Source organism: Pteropus medius, unplaced genomic scaffold (assembly GCF_902729225.1).
Source record: "Pteropus medius unplaced genomic scaffold, Ma_sr-lr_union100, whole genome shotgun sequence".
NCBI lineage: Eukaryota > Metazoa > Chordata > Mammalia > Chiroptera > Pteropodidae > Pteropus > Pteropus medius.
Window position 1 is genome coordinate 8,185,227 of NW_024342471.1, and position 21,062 is coordinate 8,206,288.

A 21,062-nucleotide genomic window follows, 5' to 3' on the forward strand; every position below is an offset into this window, starting at 1 on the left:
TTTGCACACTTCTGTTAGTCTTGAGTAAGAAGCTTTTCTCCACCAGTAGAGAAACGTTCTGTATGACCAGATCGTGTAGATTTTTGCCTCTCTGCATATGTAAATGACCAGGTTACAGCCTGTCTGTACTGTGGAGTGGGTAGGAAAAAACCTAGATAGACCCACCAAGGTGAGATTGGATTTGTCACTTATGTTAGAAGAAAACTAAGATGAAAACATCTGCTGTTCTGACGCAACTGTAGGTCCTCTTACGATTGGACCCCAGCCGTGGGTGCTGAGAACCACCAGCTACCTTTCAAGACTGACCTCAATAAGCTGTCCTCACTTGCTTCAGTAGACCTTTTTCTTATTAGGAAAACAGGTGATCATGTTCTCGTTTAAAATAGAACCAGTGGAGAGTGGCTAAGGGAAGTGAGATTTCTTAATATGCTGGTCTAACAGTAACTAGAGGACAGAAACTGCAGGTCCCTCCCAGGTATTGAGAAGTAGAAACTATTAGTTTCTATTAGTAGAAACTAATCTGTCCCATATTAGCATCTTAGAAAGCTCTAACTTCAGTGTGGCTGAGAAAAGGGGAAGATGTGCTCCCCTCAGCATGAGGAAACCTTCCATGGGAAAATATGTAGTGATTTGGCTCTCCAGCCCCAAACTCTACAAAGAATCAAACTGGGACTCAGCTGTGGCTGGCTGGCTGCTGTTCTCTGAACTTTTAAGAAGAATGTCTCACATTATGTAACTCCAGAACAGAAACTGCTCTCCTAACCCATTTCAGTTGTCAATTTTTATGTCTATCGGGCTCCTCTGTGGTCAGGACATTTGGAGGGAAGGAACCAGGAGAATCTTCCTGGTTGGCAAGAAGAGTAGGGTCTTTAGTGGAGACCTCAGAAGGACAGTGTTGGTCTCAGAACAGGTTCCCATTAAGCAAAAATGCTGTGGATAAGAGGGTTTCTTCAAAGCATCTCATAGGGAAGGACCTTGAGAATTTGCAGTCATAACCTACATATCACTGAAAACATCTATACTGTTATTTTTCCTGATTTCTGATTCAGACCTGCTCTTTTATTTGTCTTCCCTATCCTAGCAACCAAATACCACACTTGTATTCACTTAGTCCCAGGACTGTCAGCATTTATTACTATATCCCAAACACTATTAGATATGCTACATATAGTCATTAGATATGCTACATATAGTCATTATCCTGGCCACTCTCAGGAGTAATTATCTGTTTTACAGATAAGAAAACCAGAGGGTCAAAGTGATTGAGTAACTTGAAGTTTCCACAGCTATTCAGTGGCGGGAGTGCACATTGGGATCCAAGACTTGACCATGTTTTACTGTACTGCTACTCACAAATCACAACCTTAACCGAGTCTTCCATAACCAATTCAGCTCTTCATCTAATTGGTTTACAAATCCTGTTAAATCCAGCTCCAAAACTTTTTTGAATCACTTCTCTCAGAGCCACCCCCATTGCCACAGCCTACATCTTCATTCCTACCTTCCTAGTTGAGTGTAAGAACCTCTTGTGATTGCTTCCATTCTTTCCCCTCTAGTCCCTCTGTGCTGCTTCTGTGGAAGATTTCAGTCTCATGCTTCTGCCATGCTTAAAATCTACAGTGGTTCCTCCATTACCACAGAAAAAAACTCTAAAACTCATAAGGCTGGCATTCAGGGTCAACAGTCCCAAACTCTCACCTCATTCTGATTAAAGTCACATGAACTATTGGCCATTCTTTTTTTCTTCTGTGATTGTGATATTAAATCCTTCCACTCCTCTCAGTCTGGTTCTCTGTATAAGATGGTGTGGTGATCCCTTGTGTGCTTATCTTCCAGGATGCTTTGAGGTCCAGTCTCTGCAGCCCTTACAGAGACTTACAGAACTTGTGCAAAGAGAGTACAGAGAGCTCCTGCACACCCTTCACCCATATTTCCCCAATGTTAACATCCCGTATAACTTGGTACAATTATCAAAACTAATAACGACATTGGTAAAAACACTAATCTACAGCCCTTATTCAGATTTCGCTAATTTTTCCACCAGTGATGTTTTTCTCAGTCTCCTCCACTCTGCGACAGTTCTCATTCATTTCATATCTTTCATGACCTTGACATTGAAGAGTACTGGCCAGGTACCTTGTAGAATGTCCTCAAATTTGGTTGAATGTTTTCTCATGGTTAAGGCCATGGATTTTTGTGAAAAATACCATAGAGGTGATAAGCACTTAGTACATGATATCAGGAGACACACATCAAAAAAAACCCATTATCAGTAATGGTAATCTTGATCCTCTGGTTAAGATGGTGTCTGCCAGGTTTCCTCACTGAAGTCACTATCCAACGTTCCTAACATGCAGATACCCCTGGAAAGAGCTCCAAATCCTTTCTCAATTGAGAGGCTGCTGTGGAATGAAAATTTGAAGTTAAATCATCTGTGTTGAATTCAGTAAACTCGTGTCTCGAAGAAACAGCATTTGTAAAGGGGTGCTAAGGTTACTGGAGATAATGCGTGTGTAAGTGTTCTGCCCAGTAACGTGGCACACAAAGTTCACTAAATGACAGTGTGTTCTAATAAGTTATTTCCTGCTAGAGAACCTAGAAATTTTGTGGCCTGCAGGAGTAGAAGGCTAAAGAGTGAGAAAAGGGACAGCACAGGGCTCTGAGAAGACCCTTTTAAAAGTGAGAAAATGAGGGAGCACACAAATGTGAAGTGCCTCCTCCAAGGTAACAAAGGAGTGGGGCTGAGCTCAGAGTCCTAAAATCTGCAGACTCCCAGGCTAATCCTAAATACTAAATCAGGGCCTGCAAGGAATATTCCCAAGGAGGTCGCTCTGGAGACCTCTGAGACAGACTGCAGCGTAAACCCCAAATTTTCCTCATCTTTGGTGCATTTTGCCTCCGCGCCTCACTTTGCCTCAATCTGGGCGCAACGGGGTCTTAGCAACACCCTAAAAGCCTCTTCCGACACCGCTAACCGGCATCTTTTCGGCACAGCGACAGCTGGGAACTTTCTATAGCGGAACTCCTTCGCTTTTCACTTCAGACGTCGCTGGGCAAATTCCCCACAAGCCCTGGGCGAACTGCCTAGGGTTCGCATGCCCTCCCGCCTCACACTGGTTCCTGATTGGGTACTGAAGCTGTCCGTTTTGACAGGGTGCTCTGCGCAGGCGCGGAAAGGCACTGGGACAGTGCTGAGCGCCCGCGACACGGAGCTCCCTGATCGGTTCGAGATGGTGAGTGACTGCTCGGTTCTCAGGGCTGGCGGCCGGACGGTGCCAAGGACGGCTGCTCACACCCCTGTGCCTAACCTTCCATCCTCCGGGGTTATTTTAGAGCGCCGGGTTGGGAAAGGGCGGGGCTGGGCCTGAGCTGACTGGAGGGCGGAACCCGGGAGGCGTGGGCCTCTAGGCCCTCTAGGCCCTCACTGAGGGAATTCGAGCGGAGCCACGGAATCCCGCTGCTCCTTGACCGGAAGCAGGAGCAAGGGTTTTGGCTAGGGACTGACGAGATGTGGAGGCCGCCCACAGGCCCTTGCATCGTAGCATCCTGGGCCTTGTGCGATAAAAACGGTAACGTTTCCTGGAAACTTAATGTGTCAGGCACTGCTAAATTCTGTATGTATCTTGGTTTTCCTCACCACATCTCTATGAGATAGGTACGACCATTATCCCCAATTTACACACTTGGAATCCAAAGCCCTGGAAAGCTAAGTGCCTTGTCCCAGGAAATGGCGGAGGTGGATTTGAACCCTAGAAACTAGAGTGCTGCCTTTCTGTCTGTGTGGTTCTTTGGAGCTGCAGGGACTTGGTGCGTGAGTCAGAAACGGGAAGGTCCACCCTTGGGGATCCCAAAGCCTCCTGCTTTACGGCTGGAACTGTGGGCTCTTTACGACTTTACGGGTTTTTTTTTTTCTCTAGTTTTCTATCCTCCCAACTTGTAAAAAACTTGAAAAGACTTTTGAAATGTTAAGCCATATGAATATATTACCTTTTCAAAAGTTTTATTTAAAAATTTAAAGCCTATAAGAGAATCGAAAAGGAAAAAGGAACAGTGCCATGACCTAGAGGTAACCAGTTAGAATTAGGCATATTTCATATTACTTGTATTCTTTTTCACTTGTTTTTGCTTTACATAGTTTAGCTCCTACTGAACGTACAGTTGTGGACTCTGCTTTTTTCATGTACTACTACACCCAAAAGAATGACTTCACATCATTAAAAACATGTAATAATGCTTCAGACATATGTAATTTTATCTTTCACATCACTTTTAAACTAAAAAAGTAATTTTAACATAATATTTACATGCAGGAAAAAAAAAATAATTTGAATGGATCTAAGTGAAAAATGAATCTCCCACCCAACCCTGAGCCCCAGCCTCAGTCTCCTTCAGAAACATGGTTAGTTTCTTGTATATTTTGTACAAGTATGTCTATCCCCCTTTTTATTACACATATATACAAGATATACAAGTTTCATCTCTGTGTTTTCTTCCTCTTTGTTCACATGTTTCTTGTGTATCTTGTATAAGCATGTATATGCCTCTTCTTTGTAGCTTGCTGCAATCTGTACTATGCAATTGTGTGTTTATACTCTTAAAAGCAAAACATACTTAGATGCACATTTTAACAAATTCAAATAGTACCACAGTATATAATGTAGAAAGTGCTTTGTAGTCCCATATCACTCCCCTATGGTAATGACTGTCAGCAGTTGGGTGTGTTAACTTCCACATTGGTTTAGTGCTTAAGCACATTTACATATAAGCTATTTATTGCATGAAACTGGAAACATATATGTTTATACATATTAAGTTTACTTTAGGCTATGTATAGATATCTCATTCTGCAACTGTTCATTAAAAATATCAAACATTTTCATGTCAGTACATAAAATCTACTTCATTCTTTTTAAAGACGGTATAGTGTTCTGTTGTATATACAATTAGGTGGTTTACAGTTTTTCACTTCTGGCAATGCTGCAGTAACTTCTTGTCTTTTTTATTTTTTTTTTACACTCATACTAGTAATTATGTAGTGTTTATGTTTGACAGATTCCTAGAAGTGGTACTTATGGCATGCATATTATACATTTTGGTAGAAACTGCCAAACTGTCCTTTAGAATGATGATATAAAAATCATCCATAATTCTTATTCAGTTTTACTCCACCACACAATTATTTTCATCTCTGTATGTTTTTCTTCCTCTCTGTTCACGTATGCATATTTTTCAAGATATGTATACTAGTTTTTCTTTTTTGTTTATGTCCAGAGACATTTAATCTTGTTGCTACATCACCTTTGTGATGAATCGTTTTTAGTGACTACATAATAGTCAGTGAAAGAGTTGTACCATAATTTGCCAAACCATTCCCCTGGTGTACATTTGGGTTGCTTCTAGTTCTTCATTAGTACAGATAACGCTGTGATGAGTACCTCTGCATGTATAGAATTTGTTTCATTTTTCTTTTGAAAAAGATTATTAGATTATTTCCTTAGAAATTATCAAGAAAAGAATTTCTGAGGCAAAGGGACCAGCATTTTTATGGTCCTTGCAATAGTGTTGTCCTGTAACTTTTTCAGATGGTTGTATTGCCTTTGTACCAGTTTTGCCATATCATTGCCAGCATTTAAAAAGATACCTCAGCATTGCTATAATTTTTCATTTCTTTATTTACAGGGAATAATAAACATTTTTCTACGTGTTTGTAATTTCTCTTGTATTTTCTGCTAGTATCCTTTTGTCCATCTTAACTTTTAGAGACTTGATGTTTTTCTTAATCTTTTTGTGTAATGTTTTGGAATTATTTTTTTTTCTGTTGTATTTGATGCAGATGTTTTTCTATCCTTTTGATTCATTTTTGTTTCATAGAAATTAAAATTTTTATGCTTAGTAGTCAGATTGGTTACAGTTCCTTTGTGAATCATTTGCTTCGGATGGTTATCCCTCCCATGCTGAACCAATAAATAATGCTGGAGTTTTATTGCTACTTGTTTTTCCATCTTTCAGCGACACATACCTGAGAACTGAAAACCCAGGAGCTTTGTCTATTTCCTGATGCAGATATTCATGTTAATAGTACTGTAAACCTAGAACGCTGAGGATACCAGTTGGGCTTTCTTTAGGAGCGGAACAGGAAGTTAGAGATGTGCGCTGTCCCTGGGGGGCTGCATATCCATTCAGATGTTTCTGGTACCAGTCGGCTAGCGCTTTAGGGATAACAAAATTTGAGGCAGAGCTGGCACGACTTGGATTCCTGATTAGAACTATCCTTTCCCATCAGAAAATGTCCCTGTTGGTGCTTGTGACCTTTTGGCAACATTTATTTTGTTTGTTGGCTCCTTTAGGGCTGAATGAGGTTGGTTTTAAGCAGTTTCCTCGAAACCCAGACAGGTAGCTGGTGTCCTGTACTTCCTGGAGACCCCCTCTAGACCTTATGGCCCCCACTCACCCATGCCTAGCCCCAAGCTGCCTGGTTGGGATTAAGTTGGAGAAGCTATTCTCTAATCTTACAGGAAACATTTTTTATTAAATTTGACTACGTGAAAATTTTAAACCTCTGATTATTGAAAAAAATTATAAGATTAAATGATAAAAGTAGGAGAAAAATAAAGTGCTTGGTGTAAGCTTTGTGGACAAAAGTCTATCTGAAATACGAATTTTGAAAATCAGTAAGATTTGTAGGAAAATCAATACTCAAAAAAAGATAAAGACAGTAAATTTCATTTTAACTTTACTAATCGTAAAAATTAAAAAAAGGTTGGCTTTCTGTTATTTGGTTTTTGCCTATTGGATTAATTAGTAAAGAATAAAAATACTTGGCAATATGGTCATCCCTCTGGTCCTTGAACATGCCAAACTTGTTTTCATTCACTGCCTTTACTTTCATCCGGTTGTCTAGAGTGCTTTTCTTTCTCACCATTTAATTCTTGGCTTGAAGATTACATCCTCAGGTGTTCCTGACCACACTAGACAAAGTAGCATCCCCTACCCACTCGCCCTGTCCCTGTTCTCTGCAAGAATCTTGGTCACTTGTTTTTTGAAGGTCTCTTCCACCAGAATATGAGCTCCCTGAGGGCAGGGACCTCATTGGCTGTGGTCAGTAATATGTTCAGCTCTTCCCTTGACCTGTGTCCTTGGGGGTGGGGGGACATAACTCTTCTTTCTGAACCTCAGTCTCCTTGTAAAGTGGAGGTTATACTAACCATGCAAGGGTAGACAACAGATGTGTCTGAGAACATCCATCCCGATATCTGACCTGTAGCAGTTGCTGAGTAGGTCAGTGTATACTTGTAATGTCCTCCCTTTCTTGGTAAGTGTGTGTTTACTTTAAACAGCCAAATATCAATGGCTAGTTCTCATTAAACTTAGGATCACTTAAACCCTAGCTCTTTTTTACGTTGGGTACTGTAAGGCCATGTCTCTCATCCTGTACTTAAGGTTGACTTTTGTAAAACATAGTTGTAGAAATGCTTTTTATTTTGTCTTTAAGTATTTATTGAGCCTATACTGTGCAAGATAACTGGGACTATAAAGCCTAGGTCTGTGCTCCCAGGGTGCCCTTGGTCTGGTGGAGGAGGCAGTTGTGAAACAGACATTTATATCCCGTGTGATAAGTGCTATGAAGGCAGAGTGCCATGGGCATCCAGAAGAGGGGTAGGTTTCAGAGAAGGCCTCCCCTAGGAGGCTTGTGAGCTGAATCCAAACAATTTGGAGTTAGGTACATCACGTGGTGAGTGAAGGAGAGAAGGTTGCTTCCTTCAGAGGGAGCAGCACGTACGTATCTAGAGCACCCAGCTCAAGCAGGCTGTGCTTGCCCCCTGAAGTCCATTTTCCATACAGCAGCCAGAGCCACCTTTTGAAACATCAGGTCTTGTTACTCCTCACCTCAAACCCTGCTAGTGGCTCCCCAGATCTTCCCCATTAAAAGCCAAGGTTATTACTGTGGTCTACCAGGCCCACTGAAATCTAATCTGATGCTGGCTGCCTCTCTCATTTGGCCAACTGCCACTAACTGTACTTCAGCCACACTGGCTCCTTTGCTTTTCCTAGAACGAGCCACTTTAACACCTCAGAGCTCTTATACTCCCTCTTCGTGCTGTCTGGAACATTCTTCCTAGAAATTTGCATGGTTAGCACCCTCATTTCCTTCAGATCTCTACTCAGCTATCGCTTTAATGAGGTGTTCTCTGACTACCATATCTAAAATAGCCATCAGCCCCTGCATTCCAGATCCCCCTTCCCTACTGTAGCTGACATTTATATCTTACTTAAAATTTTTGTTTAATATCTAACTCGCACTCCCACCCGCAAATGTCAGCTTCATGAGGGCAGGGATGTTATGTTTTGTTCACTACAGCACCCCCTGGCCAAACACTATGTCTGCCACATAGAAAGCATACATATAGTTATTGAATAAATAGCAGTTTTATGAAATCTATTTTCATTTCAGCCCTAATTTCTATCCTTCAGGGGATATTTTTGACCTCGGGTCTGACATCTTTAGTTTTAGCTTTCTCCTTCCCCAGTTTGATTGCAGGTTGATTGAGTTGTCCTGAATTGTTATCCAACTTATTCTTATATAGTCTTATAATGTTGAGTACATCAGAGCCCTATGGTCCCTATATTAGAGATCTCTCTCTTGGATACACAGAGGGGTTGAAAAATGTTTTTAAATAGAAACAATAGAATAAAAAGAGGCTGTTTTTTAAAAAAAGAGAGAACTTTCCCTGCTCTCAATGCGGCTTTTTTTTTTTTTAATCCCTCTTGCCTTCTTATTTTCATGTAGTTGCAGTCACAACTACTTTATTTTTGCATTTAGGTGTCTTTATTTAACATTTTATCATAAACCTTCTGTGGCGGTATACATGTTCCGATCATCATTGTTCATATGTGTTTTACAGTCCTGTGAATGGACAGTCCATTATTTATTTGGCCTTTTCCCTATTTATTGGGCATTTCTGGCTCGCTCTGCTTTTTGCTATTGCAGATGTTACTGCCTCAAACACTTACCTGACTTTGTTCTTCTTTTAGTTATTCTGGATTATTTTCCTAGGTTGAATTCTCAGGAGGGTTCGCAAGTCAAATTGATTACTGTGTGGTATTGACTTCTCTTGTACTTTACTCCTCCTCTCCAGAATAGCACACAGTAGGAGCTCAGTGAAAGTCTGTTGGATGAATTATGATCTCATACATCCATGATCCACTGTACGGTACTCTCATGTCCACAGAGCTATCTCTCTCCATTTATCCAGGCTCCAGATGTTAGAGGCATCAGGCTATTGGCTGTTTTGCAGGAGGACAAAACAGCCAGTGCCCTTCTGTTGAATGAATTATGAAAAATGCCCTTCTCTCCAGCATTTGAAAGTTTTCTTACATCATAGGGAAGTGGGTGGTAGTGACTGGATTGTCAGCCTTGTGCTTACTAGAGAAAAACAATAATTCGTTGTGTAATCTCTATCGACTGTTTGGAAGCTCCCCCTCCCCCAATTCATTATTCCCTGGGGGTGGGGAATCACTCTCTTTTGGTAAATGAAGCCTCTGTTTCCAACATAGGCTGCTTCTCAGCCTTTGAGGAGCTTCTGATTAGTTCTGGACCAGTCTGGAAAGGGCAACCAGAGAACAAGCATACTTCAAGGCCAGTTTCCATCTACAGGAAGTTAGGCCTAGTTCAGTTGAGCAGCTTTTTATTGAGTCCCTTCTCTGCAGATTACTCTATGGACTCTAAGTAAAACAGTACCTAATGCATCCCCAGAGTGGTACAATCAAGAGTTTGCAGAATCAGAAGTGGGCACAGACTTCACTGAGTTGGGGATCAGTAAAGGATTCATGGAGGAGGTAATGTCTTAAATGTCTAGAAAAATTTGTTAGATTTCAGCAGAGAAGAGGCCTTATTTGGGTAAAAAGATATGGAGACAGGTATGGGCATATAGATGGAAAAGGGAGGGAAGGATAAAAGAGATGCAAGTGATAATATAGAAGGCCTTGCATGGCTATGTGAGGAACTAAACGTCTGATTATCCCCTCTGTTTACAAATTCCATGTGCCAGAGTATCTCACCCTGACTAGTTTCTGGAGAATCATGATTAACGAGCCCTTTCCCCAGGTACATTTCCTATGGCTATGTGCCACGTGTCACCCCGTCTTAGATGCTAGCTTATTAAATCATTGAGTCTATACTCATAGTGTCATTTTGCTTCCTTTGGAATGTTTTCAGTTGTGCTGCTTGGGTCACAAATGATCATGTGTCTCCTTTCTATTAGACAGCACTGTTTGGGTTTTTTCTAATCATCAGAATCCTGTCCCCCAGGTATACCGAATATGTGAATCAGGGATGTGCCTATACTCCTGGGGATGGTATTTATATTCTGCTCCCAAATAGCTGAGGCAGGAGGAATAATAGTGCCTGATGAGCAGAGGACCGGAAAGAGGCCTGCCCCATGCTGGGGGTGAGTATGTTGGTTTAGGTGCTAGCGGTGGCCTAGGGATCATTCCATATAGGCCTGGGGTGCTTTGAGGAGGTGCCACATACCCCGGTGTTACTTATTTATTGTTGGAAGACAAACGTGTGATTCATCTGCCACACATGGGTATGAGGGAGTTAGTTAATGCAGCCTTCCTGGCCCCTCCTAACCTTGGTCTTGTTCTCTTTGGCAGGCAGAGGTGGAGGAGACACTGAAGCGACTTCAGAGCCAGAAGGGAGTGCAAGGAATCATTGTGGTGAACACAGAAGGTATGCCCTCCCTCTGACCACGACCTGCATGCATGCAGGCCTCCAGAAAACAGCCCAAACTGCATAACACTTGCTGTTTACTAAGCCCCTTCATGTACTTGAATTTTCACCTTTTTTTTTTTAATATCTCCAGTGTCCTAGTACTGCTATTGGAATTCTGAATTTTAAAAAAGGAAAAATTTACTCAATCCCACTGCCCTGACAGATCATACTTTTCAGTATGCCATGCTTTTTCAGCCCTTGTCCAGGTGCATATTCTCTTGGTCATAATTATATTTGCTACTCTTTTGGATATGTTTACTCATGAGGTTAACCATCCTTCATTTATGTTGTTTCTACTTTTTTGCTAGATAATGCTCTGGTCAACTTTGTGCCTGTAGCTTTTCCCTTCTCTTCTGAGACGTTATTTCAGCAACTAGAAGAGTATAGATACTAATTTTCCCAAACTGCTGTAGACATAGTGAAGAAAAGGACTAACATTTATCACACACTTACCTATTTTGGGCCAGGCCACTGGCTGGTGCTTTACAAGCATTCTATTTCATTAGTCCTTAAAACAGCCCTGTTGTCTTCATTTTGCAATGGAGAAAACTTAGTCTAGAAATTTAATTGATTTGCCTGCCATTACAGAGCCAAGATTGCATTCCAAGTCTGTCTGAATGCACTTGTGCTCTTTCTCCTACACTGCTGTGAAGGACCAGATTGTGGCTGCGGGTCTGCGGCCCAGGGTCACCTAGCTGGGCTCCCCCAGTTCTCTAGTTCAGTGTATTCATTCAGCTCTGATTTGTTTGATGCTCCTTGAGAGCCTCTGTGTATATGTGTTGTCATTCTAAGCCTTGTTCTGGAAAGGCAGGATTCTCAATAGCATCTGCTACAATAGAGCAGAATGAAAATCACCACTTGACAAAGTAGAGGTGGCATGTCCTCAGTTAAAATGTTGTTTTCTAAGACCCTGGCAAGCCTAGAGCTAGGCAGAGGGTGCTCCCCAGCTTTGTCAAGCTATAATTAGACCATGTGGTCATTAGATTCAAAGGAAGTAGCAGGTTGGGAGCTCTCAGGACACTGCGAGGCAGCAGCAGGTCCCAGGTTAGGTCTGCCACTGATGTGGCTTGTGGCCTTAGGCTTCCCTTTCCCCTCCTCAGACCTCAGCTGCCCCAAGTGGAATGGTTGGGTCCAACACCCAACAGACTGTTGTATATAACTCAGAGAGAGACTGTCTTCTGGGACTGGACATTTTTGACCCCATGTAGGAGGGAACAGCCTCAGGGGCTGACACCCCAGCTGGGACCCCAGTCCTCCACTGGTATTTGCAAACTACAAGCCTTCATTCCTGCCTCAGAACTACCCCAAAAGTTGAGCTTTTTCATTGGGAAAATATAGCCCCAACTCTCTCTTTTTGGATACTAATGAGCACTTCTTTTTCATTACTAATGTAGCATTAACTTGTGTCCCTTTCATAGAGCTCCCACTTCAGTCTCTCATTTACATTTCACACAGCGACCCCACAAGACAGAAGTGTTTGCCCATTTTCATTTGGGAAATCCGAAGCTAAGAGAGGTAAGGTGACCTGCCCAAAGTCACCCAGCTGTGGATGGAGTTGGTCAGAACTCACTGTTTCCTGGGGCTTTTAAGCCCTCTGGAAGCTTCCAATTAAGGATGATTAGTTAGAGCTTTCCTACCCCATGATTCAGCTCAGCTGCCTCTTCCCGTGGGATGCCTTCCCTGATCACCCCAGACTAGAGTGATGGATCTCGACCTTGAACTCGTGACACACCCTTGTCCCAATCACTTACCACCTGCCACTGTATTTTGACATCTCTGTCTTGCCCACATGCAAATGATGTTTCATAATATAAGTGTGAATTTAAGCTGACTTGTCAAGAACTTAATGAACATTCTGTCCCATTTTACCTCTTCAGACCCCCTACTGTCCTCTGCTGTTACCTACACAGGGCAAAATAAAAGACTCAAATGTGTAAGCTCCACAAGGGCAAGGATTTGTCTCTTGTGTTCACTACTTTATCCCCAACATGTAGAACAGTGCTGATACAGAGTTTGTGCTCAATAAATATGTTAAATTTTGTTAATTTTTTTTATTGTTGATTGATGGAGCTGGGTTTGGTGGGAGGACCTGGTTATACAACCTGGTCTGAGCCTCAGATTAGAAATCGTGCCTCCCTGGTGACTAGCCTTCTGCACAGTCCCCATTTGTGAAGGCAGTGGCTTCGGGTAAGTGGCCTAATTCTTAGGCTGTCTTTTGAAGTGTCTCCAGTTTTGGTCCCTGCCCCCACCCCCTACACCTTTATGTTTTCTTTTGTTTTTAAAGTGAGCCAAGAAGTGGTTAGTTTCTTGTCTCCTTTACTCACCCATTGGTAGGAATATGATCAAACTCATGTCTAAACTACTGAAAGTAGCCCTTGTGATTTCTCATTTATCAACAGCAATAAATGCTTAATGTGGTCTAAGGACACTGGTGAACAAATCAGACCTGGTCCTGGCCCTGCCCCCCAGGGAGCTACAGTCTGCTGGGGAACAAACATAATGATCACTTCCATAAAGGTGTGATTTCAAACTCAAGTAACCGTTCCAAAGGAAAATTGCATAGTGTTGGGACAATGGAATGGGACATTGACCACATCTGGCAGTTGGTGGAGCCACCAGAAGATGGAGACCTGAGGGATCAGTGGGAGTTGTAAGAGAATAGGGGAAGGAAAGAAAGTTCCAGGTTCCAGAGGGGCTTCAGAGAAGGTGCCCTTGTAGTATAAAAAACAAACAAACAAAAAACGGTCAAGAGGTTTGATCACCCCAACTGACCCCTCAAGTTACCTGCAGAATGGGATTTATTGTGTGAGTGATGTTGATACCAATGTTTATTACGTGCATACTCTTGCTAAACATTCTTAAACCACATTTAATCCTCACAGCAGCACTTTGAAGCACAGGTATTAGTTTACAGATGAGGAAATGGAGGCTTAGAGAGGTTAAATTACTTTTCTAAGTCTACGTAGCCATGAAGGCACAGACCCAGGGTATAAGTTCAGGTCATCACATTTCAGAGTTCCTATTCAATCATCACCCCTGCTGCTTATACTACCATCCTCAGGAAGGTTCTACTATCAAGCAAGGCCTCATGGGGTCCTGGTGGACACACTGTTGTCATCCAGGTCCTAACTGATGACTTCATTGTCTTGTCTCTTAAAGGCAAGCAATTATACAACCTGTTCTCATGACTTCACTTGGCTCAAAACAGCCTCTCTGACTCAGCTGCTTCTCTTGCCACTATGTCCTCTTCTGCCCACTGATAAGTTCCTGTGCCCTAAGAAGACAAGGTTGGGCCAGTTTCTTGCCACCCAAGGGTAGGCTTGAGGTTGACTACCTTTGGCTGATCCTTAGGCTGGTCAGTTGTGGACAGAATTAGCAGGGTCCTGGGTCCAAAATCCAGCCACTTATGTGCAAGGAGCTGCTTGTGCTACATTTATCACAAGTTCCTGTCAGCTGTGGGCACCTGAGGCCTTATTGACAGAGCCTTCTGTTGACATGGCACAGTGATTCATAGGTACCTGATGATCCAGTTGTTGAGGTTGTTCAAGTTGAGCCCCATTCCTCACCTCCATGACTATAGGCACTGTCCAGTGAGGGAGGTCCATTTAATAGGTCATCACAAGGAAATAGCCCTGAAACCTGAAAAGGCTTGATGCACAGTGATGTCCACTGCACAATAATTAAATTAAAAATACAGCCTCGGTACTTTAGACGTATGATGAACTCAGTGGAATGGCTACTTGTGGACTCTGAGAGCAGTAGCAATGCTGTTTATGAGGGTGTACACAGAGAAATGGGCTTTAATTTGGGGGCATGATCATGTGTACAGACAATGTGTTTACGACTGGGCCCTAAGTCTCCCTTGGTGGGAGCTGGAGCAAAACACTGGTGATGGTTATGTCTTGGTACAAACTGACCTTTTTTCTTCTTTCTACTTTTCAGTATTTACAAATCTGTAAGAGTTGTCTACCTTGTTCAGATTCTAAGTGTTCTGAATGATAGTCTCTCCTTTTATTACCAGAAACTAGTCAAGACAGTGTGGCCCTGTGAAAGGAGCCCAGCAGTGGAGACAATAGGCCTGCATTTGAATCCTGGCCCCACTGATTATCTGCTGTGTGACCGTAAGCCAGTCACCTCACTGCTCAGAGTTCTTGTTGCCTCATTGGCAAGTGAAGATAGTAACACCACCCTCAGAGTAGTTCTGGGGACTGGCACTGACATACTTGAAGTGCCTGTCAAGCCCTTGTAAATAGCGACATTGATTGTTCACTGCCAGTCCAGTACCCAAGAATTGGGGCTGTGGGTTGGGAGCTGGGCAGAAGGGAGCTCCAATACCCAGCTCAGTCTCTGTCTGCTCTCCCCTCAGGCATTCCCATCAAGAGCACCATGGACAATCCCACCACCACACAGTACGCCAACCTCATGCACAACTTCATCTTGAAGGCCCGGAGCACTGTGCGTGAAATTGACCCCCAGAATGACCTCACCTTCCTTCGAATTCGCTCCAAGAAAAATGAAATTATGGTTGCACCAGGTGAGACGTCTTCCATATCACCTCTTAGAATCAGACTCTCACACAGTACATGCTCTGTAGCTTATCAGGAAGGCTTAGCACATTAGTGTCTCCTCAGGTTCCAGGGAAAGGACTGAAGAGTTGAAGGTTGATTACCTCACTGCCTGGCCAGGCTCCAGATGCATCCCCAACAAATATTCATAATGACTGTAGGTCAGACCCTGTCCTGGGTTCTAGGCCGTAGAGGGCAATCTTGATCTCATGGGGGAGATAGACAGGTAAGTACGACAGTCTCACCCTCGCCTTGTTTTGGGGAAATTCACGGAGCACTTGGAAACATAGTGGAGGGTGTGATTAGGCCTGCTTGAGGCAGTCAACAGAGGCTTCCCAAAGGAGAGAACGTCTGATTCCTGAGGGCATAGGAAAGAGTGTAAGTAGGGCAGAGGGGCAGGAAAGCTATGTAAGGAAAAAGATTCAGTGATTCTAAACCAAATAATAAAGCAAAAATCTGTGTAGCCATTTTACCCTTGAAAAAATATTTAGTTGCCTGCTTCTGAAATACAGTCTTGTCTCTGGGCCCCAAACAGCCAGCTCTTCCTCTAGCATTGGAACTAATCACTACTTTTGTTTCACATGTATTGCTTGGCTTGCATTTAGGGACTGTGTAGTACAAACCACACTGTCTGTTAGGATCATTCTCAGGGTTATAAGATGCTCATCCTGGGAGGAACCCTCAAGGACTGAGTCCACAGTAGGAACAACTGGGCCACTTGCCCTGCCTCACCTCACTCACGTTCATAGACTGGGGTGGTGGGCAAATTCTCCAAGACTATTTTTGCATTTCTACTTCTCCCTCTCCCTTTTTATTTTGGCTGAGCCATGTAGTAGTTGAGCACCCATGAGTTAAGCGTGCACGTGATGATGCAGGTAGGCTGCAGTGCAGCTTGTCTAGGGCATCAGAATATGAGTAGGAAGGAGCGGGAGGTGAGACGTTTGGTCTGATTTAGAAAAGGCCTTAAACACCAAACTCAGCTGTGTGGACTTGACCCTGTGAGCAGAGGTTTTTTTCAGGCAGGAGGTGATTCTGACTGGGGCCTGGATGAAGGAGGCATAGGGAGGCTGAGGACACTGAATGCCTCTGGGCTTGGCTACAGATGGCAAGGAGGCTGGCTGCAGAATTCTGAGGCAGTTTGATGGGGGCCAGCCACTCCCAGCAGCAGAGTGATACTGGTTTTGTTCCCAGACTTGTTCTAGCCCAGTCTGGATGCTTGGAAGGATGTGAAGGAGAAAACCATAAAGACAGGTGGGTGGCCACAGTCTCCCTGGGACACTCCCTAAAGAGGTGGAGACAGAGCAAGTCCATCACAGATAAGAATATAGGATAACTTAAGTCACTTATTTCAAAAACATGCCATAAACTGTTTCTCAATTTGATCACTGTCTGATGCATCACGTGCCAACCAATGAAGATGTCTCTGATTCTGCTAGGGAAAACAGATTGCAGACGGCAGAGTCTACTTTCCCAGCTTTAGCTCTTACAAGCGTGACCTTAAGCAAGTTACAGAACACCTCTGAACCTGTATTTCCAAATTTGTAAAATGTCAAGTACTGCTCTAGTCTTCTTAGACTCCCAGTCTGGTTGAGTGTGTTAGCATGGGTTGGGGCAGAATTGTTTGGAAGCAGATTTGAACTCAAATCTCTCACAAGATTTCATGCTATGTGACGACGGACAAACCTCCACTTCCCTAAAAGTTAGACTAGGAATAGTCCCTCTACTGGCCCTGCATGTCAGAGCAGACCTGCACCCACATGGGAGCTCACAGGGTGAGACAAGGACAAATTATGCAGCCTCCAAATCAGACACTCCATGGACAGCGTCTCTTGACCAAAAGCTTCCAAGAATGTCTCCTCTGGAATGGCAGAGTTGTCTGAAAGCTCGTGGCCATTTGTGTCTCGCTTGGCAGCAAAGGCATTTCCAGCATGCCCTTGAGGACCTGCAGGCTTTCACATCTCATGGGAATAGTTGGTGCTTGAGCCTAGTGTAGGCAACTACCAAGATAGAGCTCCTTCGTGTGGTTCACTTGCTCAGAAGCCCTTCAGCCTTGTCAGTGGAGACAAGGATGAAGTGGCTAGACCGTTGCCTGAGTGACACATACAGGCCTACAGGAAGGGTGGTCACACTGTCTCACTCTTGCTCATTCGCTCACACTCACACACTCATGGGCCCACACACACAGACATCTTGTTATTGCTGGAGGGGTGTGTCTTTTCGAGATTGCCTTAAACACAGTGACTATTCCTTCTGAATGCCCTCATGACTTCTCCAGCCACCCCTCTGCCTTTCAGGGCCTCGAGAGACTTCACCTTCTTTCCCTGGGCCCCCGCACATGCTGCCCTACAGCTGGCAACACTCCCATCCTGCCTTTTCACTTGGCTAATCAGCCTGCTTATCTGCATTTTTAAGTCTGTCTCCCCCACTAAACAATTCCAAGAGGACAGAGACTTGTAAGCACGTCGTAAGCATTAACAAATATTTGTTGAATAAAGAATGACTCCCTGAACCTCCTTCCATTGCTGATACCCCACTGTGGGGTCAGTGGTGAGGTCAGCAGTAGGGGATGGGGGTCAGGGATGTCTGTGGGACATGGTATTTGGATGAAAACCAGTGATTTGACACCTTGATACACCCACTTTAATATAGCAAAACAAACAAAAAACAAAACTGGATTTTGGTGCCAGAACTCCTGTGGGTAGGAGCCAAAGAGCAGAGCATCCGAGGCATCAGGGCTGGAGCGCCTTAGGATTTCCAAAGAGCACAGGCCCCACAGAGGCAGCCCCTGGCCTAGAACCAGCGTAGCTGCTGCCTCTTTGAGGTGGGAAGACAATAACTTGCACCCCACATTGAGGGAGCAACCTGGAGCAGCCCTTCGCAGGAACGAGGTCCGCCATCTTTTCTTCCCACTGAGTCTTCCTCACTGATCATACTGAGAAGCTGCTTCTCAGACCAAAAGTGGCAGCAGCTGGTTTTACAGTTTGGCTCTCCATGTATGTACCAATTTCACCCCACCCTGGCCCAGAATAGCCCATATGAAGAGGTGTTTTAAGACAGACTTATTAACCTCCCTGATATATAGCTTAGTTAACAGCATAATCAAGCTTTAACATTCTGCTTCCCACGAAGCACTTGGAATGGTATTATTGAATTTAGGACTTGATTATTTGGAAGAAAAAATAATATTATTGCTAATTGTGCATTTTTATTTGTGGCTTGTTAATTATATCTCTTTTTATTAGTAAGTGATTTTTCACTTACACAGATTGTTTAGCCATGTAACTGTTAGTCATATAAGATCTCCTTCTTCCAGTTGCATCAGCCAGCAGTCATGGAAAGAAGCATGCTTTAGGCTTGAATCTGCAGACACAAAGCAGACATGGCCGAAGTCCTGCCATTTCTCTCCTTTTCAGCAGGGGGCAGACCAGAGGTGTTCAGAGCATCTGTCAAACCAAGTTCCCCATACCACATTTTTGCCTTGGCTTGGGCAAGTCATTTAACTCTCAAAGCCTCGGTGTTCTCATTTGTGAAATGAGAAAAACCCTAATATTTGCCTTATTGTATAATTCAAGGGTTCATTGAGGTATACCTTATGAGAGGTGGTTGGCACAGGGCAGGGCACCTGGAAGCCTTGGGAAGGTGTTTGTGGTTTAGTAATTAAGTTGGCAAAATTGAAACACTCTGCTTCTCCAATTTCTTCTATAAAATGAGAGGAAGTCAGGCTCACCCCCGAGGTTTTACACTTGCTATGATTTTATGATGGACATTCCTTCTTGCTGGGCTGGATTCCCATAACTGCAATCCAGGTAGCTTTGGCCTTTTTTGACCTGGTACCTTTGAAATTTTCTCATCCAGAAGGCTCTGGAAGGCCAGCAACTGAGCTTGTGACAAAACTGACATTAACTCAAGAGCAGTGGGGTTGAGGTTGGAATTCCATCTTTGATACTAACTAGGTGGGTAACTTTAAACTAGTGTTTCTCCCAGAACCTGCGTTATCAGTATCACCTGGGAACTTGTTAAAAATGCAGATTCTCCGGCTTCACCTCAGACTCACTGAATCCAAAGAGCTGGGGGTGGGGCCCAGTCATGTTTGTATTGAGCCCAGCCGTCCAGGTTATTCAGATGCCCTCCTGGAGAACCATTGCCATAGGCAGTTCATTCAAACTCTCTGAAACTGAGTTTCCCTACCGGGAAAACAGAGATGTTAATCCTGCCTCCCTGTTGGTACTGGGAAGATTAGAAAAGAGGCCTGCAGAGCACTGGTGGTCACACTTGCCGAAACCCCCCCAGGAAACTTGCAAATTACCTTGTTTTCCCAGCAACTAGAAGTCATCTGAGCATTGATGCTTTTTAATTCCCCAGCCCCATTTTCTAGTTGGTGATTTAATGATTTATTTCCTTTCTAGTGTGTTTTTCTCCCATTTTACGTTTAATGATTTGTTTTTTCATTTTTCTCTTTTGCAGATAAAGATTATTTCCTGATCGTGATTCAGAATCCAACTGAATAAGCCAATCTCTTGGCCCCCCACATCATTCCTTAATTTAATGCCTCCCAAGGTTAATAGTGTTAATCATGTCAACCAACTGGCAGGTGGAAATCACCTTAGAGCCCACACAGACCAATCTTGTGACCACAGTGGGCTGCAGCTCTGCGCCACCCCACCTCAGTCATCCCTCTGCTGGCCAGTTGCCCCTGAGTTCCCAGGAGGGCCCTCGTTCCTGAAGTCCAGATTTTGGAGCCAAGAGCCTAAGAGAAGCCCACACCCTGCTTCCTTTTGACCTTTGGTTCACTTTGTCACCCTTGGAAAAGGCTGTTTTTCTTTAACTAAAAATAACTGAAATGCTTACCCTGCTGTGCGTATTTAAATACTAGGTTGAAGAGGCCTCTCTCTTCCAATGTCATCTCGTGGTCTGAAGGCTAGTCCCGGTGTCCCCTTCTAGCCCCTGCAGCAGATTATGTTTGTGGCCTGAGAGGCCTGGTCCTTACTGCACCTGTGGCCATACTTGGTAAGCTGATCCTGGTTCATAACTGGTACCCTAGTATCTGGGTCTCTTGTCCCTAGCCACTTCTTTTATCATTTTTCCCTCCCATCTTGTAAGTTTTTTCTACTACACTGCCCTGGGGAAAGAAAAGGAGCGATATTCGAGTACCCAGAATGCACCTGGTGTATTATATACTGTGGCTCATGTCATCCTCACAGTACCCTACAGACAGTGTTATAAACCATCTTAAAAATAAGGAAATTGGGGTCTAGAGAATGATTTGCCCGAGGTCTCACAGCTGGGAGCACAGGTGTTTGATTCCAAAAGCTCTGCTCTTCCGCTCTGCCTTCCCCAGAAATCCTGGACGGTCCGATTCACCTGAGTGAGCCCATCCTGGTTAAACATCTGCCTTCTCTTAGACCCATGTGTGGGAGTCCCAGAAGGTGCCTGCTACTCTATGAGGCTGTAGGCCACTCATCATCCAGCAGCACTCTGGGACTTTTCTCCCAGAAACCATATGTATTTATTTTTTATTAGATTTTTCTTTTCATCTCGTTACAGAAGGAAAAGATTCAAAATTGTAGCACAGACCTTGAAGTCCCCCTTCATTGTCCTTCCTTCCCTGAAAGTAACCTTGCTTACAGTGCGAGTCCTTCCATCTAGCAAACATACTTTTATAAATTTTCCAGTAAAGTAAAACATGTGCCCTTGGGAGCTTAGGGGTGTAGTTTGTAAGAACT

General features: G+C 43.7%; 1 protein-coding gene across 3 annotated transcripts; it reads left to right on the forward strand.

The window, feature by feature from the left end:
• Positions 1-3,079: 3,079 nt before the first annotated feature.
• DYNLRB1 (dynein light chain roadblock-type 1) lies at positions 3,080-20,186 on the forward strand. Of its 3 annotated transcripts, XM_039864118.1 has the most exons (6): positions 3,160-3,233; positions 10,310-10,448; positions 10,657-10,732; positions 12,230-12,289; positions 12,652-12,707; positions 13,934-14,789. In XM_039864118.1, the coding sequence occupies exons 2-6, from the start codon at positions 10,440-10,442 to the stop codon at positions 14,090-14,092; spliced, it is 360 nt and encodes a 119-aa protein (XP_039720052.1). In that variant the 5' UTR covers positions 3,160-3,233; positions 10,310-10,439; the 3' UTR covers positions 14,093-14,789. The 3 variants fall into 3 exon arrangements, with proteins under 3 accessions (XP_039720051.1, XP_039720049.1, XP_039720052.1); XM_039864117.1 differs by lacking the exons at positions 10,310-10,448; positions 12,230-12,289; positions 12,652-12,707; positions 13,934-14,789 and adding exons at positions 15,141-15,308; positions 19,804-20,186 and having other exon boundaries at positions 3,080-3,233; XM_039864115.1 differs by lacking the exons at positions 10,310-10,448; positions 12,230-12,289; positions 12,652-12,707; positions 13,934-14,789 and adding exons at positions 15,141-15,308; positions 19,195-19,277 and having other exon boundaries at positions 3,080-3,233.
• The last annotated feature ends 876 nt before the right edge of the window (positions 20,187-21,062 follow it).